This window comes from Cucumis melo, chromosome 4, assembly GCF_025177605.1.
Source record: "Cucumis melo cultivar AY chromosome 4, USDA_Cmelo_AY_1.0, whole genome shotgun sequence".
Classification (NCBI taxonomy): domain Eukaryota; kingdom Viridiplantae; phylum Streptophyta; class Magnoliopsida; order Cucurbitales; family Cucurbitaceae; genus Cucumis; species Cucumis melo.
The window spans coordinates 33,231,688-33,234,677 of NC_066860.1; the positions used below are offsets into that span (position 1 = coordinate 33,231,688).

At 37.0% G+C, this 2,990-nt stretch overlaps 1 protein-coding gene across 1 annotated transcript; it reads left to right on the top strand.

Moving 5' to 3' along the window:
- Positions 1-441: 441 nt before the first annotated feature.
- LOC103486498 (heavy metal-associated isoprenylated plant protein 5) lies at positions 442-2,612 on the top strand. Its single transcript, XM_008444484.3, has 5 exons — positions 442-611; positions 721-928; positions 1,024-1,262; positions 1,478-1,556; positions 1,643-2,612. Exons 1-5 carry the CDS (start codon positions 603-605, stop codon positions 2,281-2,283), a joined length of 1,176 nt encoding a protein of 391 aa, XP_008442706.2. The 5' UTR covers positions 442-602; the 3' UTR covers positions 2,284-2,612.
- Positions 2,613-2,990: the final 378 nt, after the last annotated feature.

A 2,990-nucleotide genomic window follows, 5' to 3' on the forward strand; every position in this document is an offset into this window, starting at 1 on the left:
TTTAGTATACATATATTTAAGGTATTCAAAAGAATATTAATAAATTGAAAGAACTAAAAAGTTAAAGTACAACAACCAAAACACAAATAATTTGAAAATTCAATTAAAATAATAAATTACTTCACTAGTAAAATTACTTATAAATATAGGTAAATTTCATATCTATCAAATTTTCTACTAATAAAAACATAAATCCATGCATTCATAAAATTCATAAAACCTGAAATTTTAAATTTGATGTAATCATTAATTAATGATTTAAATTGATAAAATTTTGAAATTTCATATACTGATATTTGACCCATAAATAACCAAGAGAATTAGGAGGAGGGGTATTGATGTCATTTTAGTTGGCCACGTCATATCCACTTAGAATCAGGTGATTGGATACAGATACAGCCGATATGATTGAAAAAAAAGTCTCCCAGTCTAATCGGACGGCAATGGCCAAAGCCCTTTCCATCCATTAGACCCCATCATCATCCATCCATCCATCCATACATACATACATAACCATTCAAATTCATTTCTATATATTCCAAATCCCCACTTCATTCCTTCTCCCAATTTTTGATTCGAAGAAGAAAAACAACTTCAAAAAAATGGGAGAGGTGGGTTTCTCTCTTCCCTTCTCTCCTCAATTTTTAATTCAAATTTTCGTAATTAGAAATTACAAATTTTCATTCTTTTCAACTAATTTACATCTGATGGATTCTGCAGGCAAAAGTTGAAGAACCGGCCGCTAAAAATGAATCCGAGAAGAAGCCGGCGGCACCTGTACCGGCTCCGGCTCCGGCGGCTGTACCGGTAGCCACGGATAGCGGAGCTAAGAAAGAAGACGGCGGAGCAATCACCGCCATATATAAAATCGACATGCATTGCGAAGGGTGTGCGAAAAAGATTAAACGAGCTGTCCGACATGTAAAAGGTAAATCTAAATTTCGTAATCAATAACTTTTTTATTGTTATCATTCGTATATTCCAATGCTTTTACTTAATTTTCATAAGCGTAATTTTTTACAGATGTTGAGAGCGTGAAGGCGGATTGTGGAGCGAATAAGTTAACTGTGATTGGTAAAATGGATGTTGTTGCTGTAAAACAGAAATTGGAGCTTAAGACCAAGAAGAAAGTGGAACTTATTTCCCCTCAACCCAAAAAAGATGCCCCCGCCGCCGCGGCCGCCGCTCCTGCCGCTGCCGAGAAGAAGGCCGATGAGAAAAAGCCTGAAGAGAAGAAAGCTCCTGAAGAAAAACCCAAAGAGGTAATTACTAATTTCTTTACAAAAAAAAATGACGCAATCAGAATTATCCACATGACACCCACGTTCTAGTTTCTTATTTCTTAATTCATCCTTCAAATTCTCTTTTTCATTATATAGAAAGAATTATACGTAGAGCGAGTTTTGAATTTAAACCAATCGATAATATATTTTAATAATTTGTGGATTTACTCTGTTTTTCTATTCAATTGAAGCAGAGCACTGTCGTTTTGAAGATCCGGCTACATTGTGAAGGTTGCATCCAAAAAATCCGCAGAATCATTTTGAAAATCAACGGTAAGAACCCTAATTTCATATATTAACCCAATAAATCAAAACCCCTAGTCAAATCGAATTGAAATTACACTCCATTTCCTCTGCAGGAGTTCATTCGGTGGATTTGGACGGAGTCAAAGATTTGGTTACCGTTAAAGGAACAATGGATGTGAAGCAACTCGAGCCGTATCTCAAAGACAAACTCAAAAGAAACGTCGAAATTGTCCCACCCAAAAAGGAAGAACCTGCGGGAGAAAAGAAAAAGGAAGAATCCCCTGCTCCCGCCGCACCGGCTGGTGGCGGCGAAAAGAAGAAGGAAGAAGCCGGTGGCGGTGGGGAGAAGAAGGAAAAGGAAGGCGGTGGGGGAGAAAAGAAAGAAGCCGGTGGAGGTGAAAAGAAAGAAAAGGAAGGCGGTGGGGAAAAAAAAGAGGGTGAATCGAAACCGGCACCACCACCCGCTGCGGAGGGCGGCGGAGCAAAACCGGCGGAAGTAGTGAACAAGTTTGAATATTACGGCGGATATCCATACCAACCACTATACTACGAAGCACCGATGCAGTACCAAAGCTACTCAATGGAAGCTAACCCGAGTTACTACTATAACCACAACTATGGTTACAATAACCATGGTTACGTAGACCATAGATACGACGTCGTCCCAATGGACCCTCATTTTCCCCACCACATGCAAAACGATCAGCCGCAGATGTTCAGCGATGAGAATCCCAACGCTTGTTCCGTCATGTAACATTCCCGATCAACGGCTGAGATTTCATCTTTATTTGAAAAATCCATAATCTGTAAATAGAGACAATATGTGTATGTAAACTTAAAATGAGCTCTCACTATAAAGAAAAAGAAATGAAATGAAAAGAAAAATGGATTTTTTTTTGGGGGGGGGGTCCTGGTCCGATCCGGTTCGGTTTTTGTTTGTGTTGTTGGTTGGAGTGGGGTTGGTTGGTGGGTGGTTGGTTGGTCATCTTTGTTGTTTCGTTTCAACCTCAGGAATTTTTGGTTGTAATTTATGGAATTAATAAAATATTAACAATAATAAAATAGACGATAATTTTGTTTTAATTTTTGATTTGATGGCCCTATGGTTAATGATTAAAGGTGTTATGTCAAAATGATGACACTCTTGAAACTTCTCTTTTCATTTCCATCATTACTTATGGAAGCTTTAATTTTCTCTTTTTCCCTAAAGTTGGTTTAATTTTTAAATTAATGTGAGATTAAAGTTAAATAACATTGAAGGGATGGTAATTAATTAACATGGATATATATTCATTGTATAAATACTATAATATAGGGCTCTTTCTTTAAGGATCTTGGTATTCTAATATATATATATATTTAATACAGAATTGGTGAAAGTGAAATGAGTGAATGCAAACAAAGGAAACAAAATGATGTGGAGAATCCGAAGGCTGTTTTGGGAAATGTGAAAGTAGCTTA

Coding starts and splice junctions, on each gene's coding strand:
- LOC103486498 (XM_008444484.3), top strand. Junction 929..1,023: donor AGCTGTCCGACATGTAAAAG/GTAAATCTAAAT, acceptor AATTTTTTACAG/ATGTTGAGAGCGTGAAGGCG. Junction 1,263..1,477: donor CTGAAGAAAAACCCAAAGAG/GTAATTACTAAT, acceptor CAATTGAAGCAG/AGCACTGTCGTTTTGAAGAT.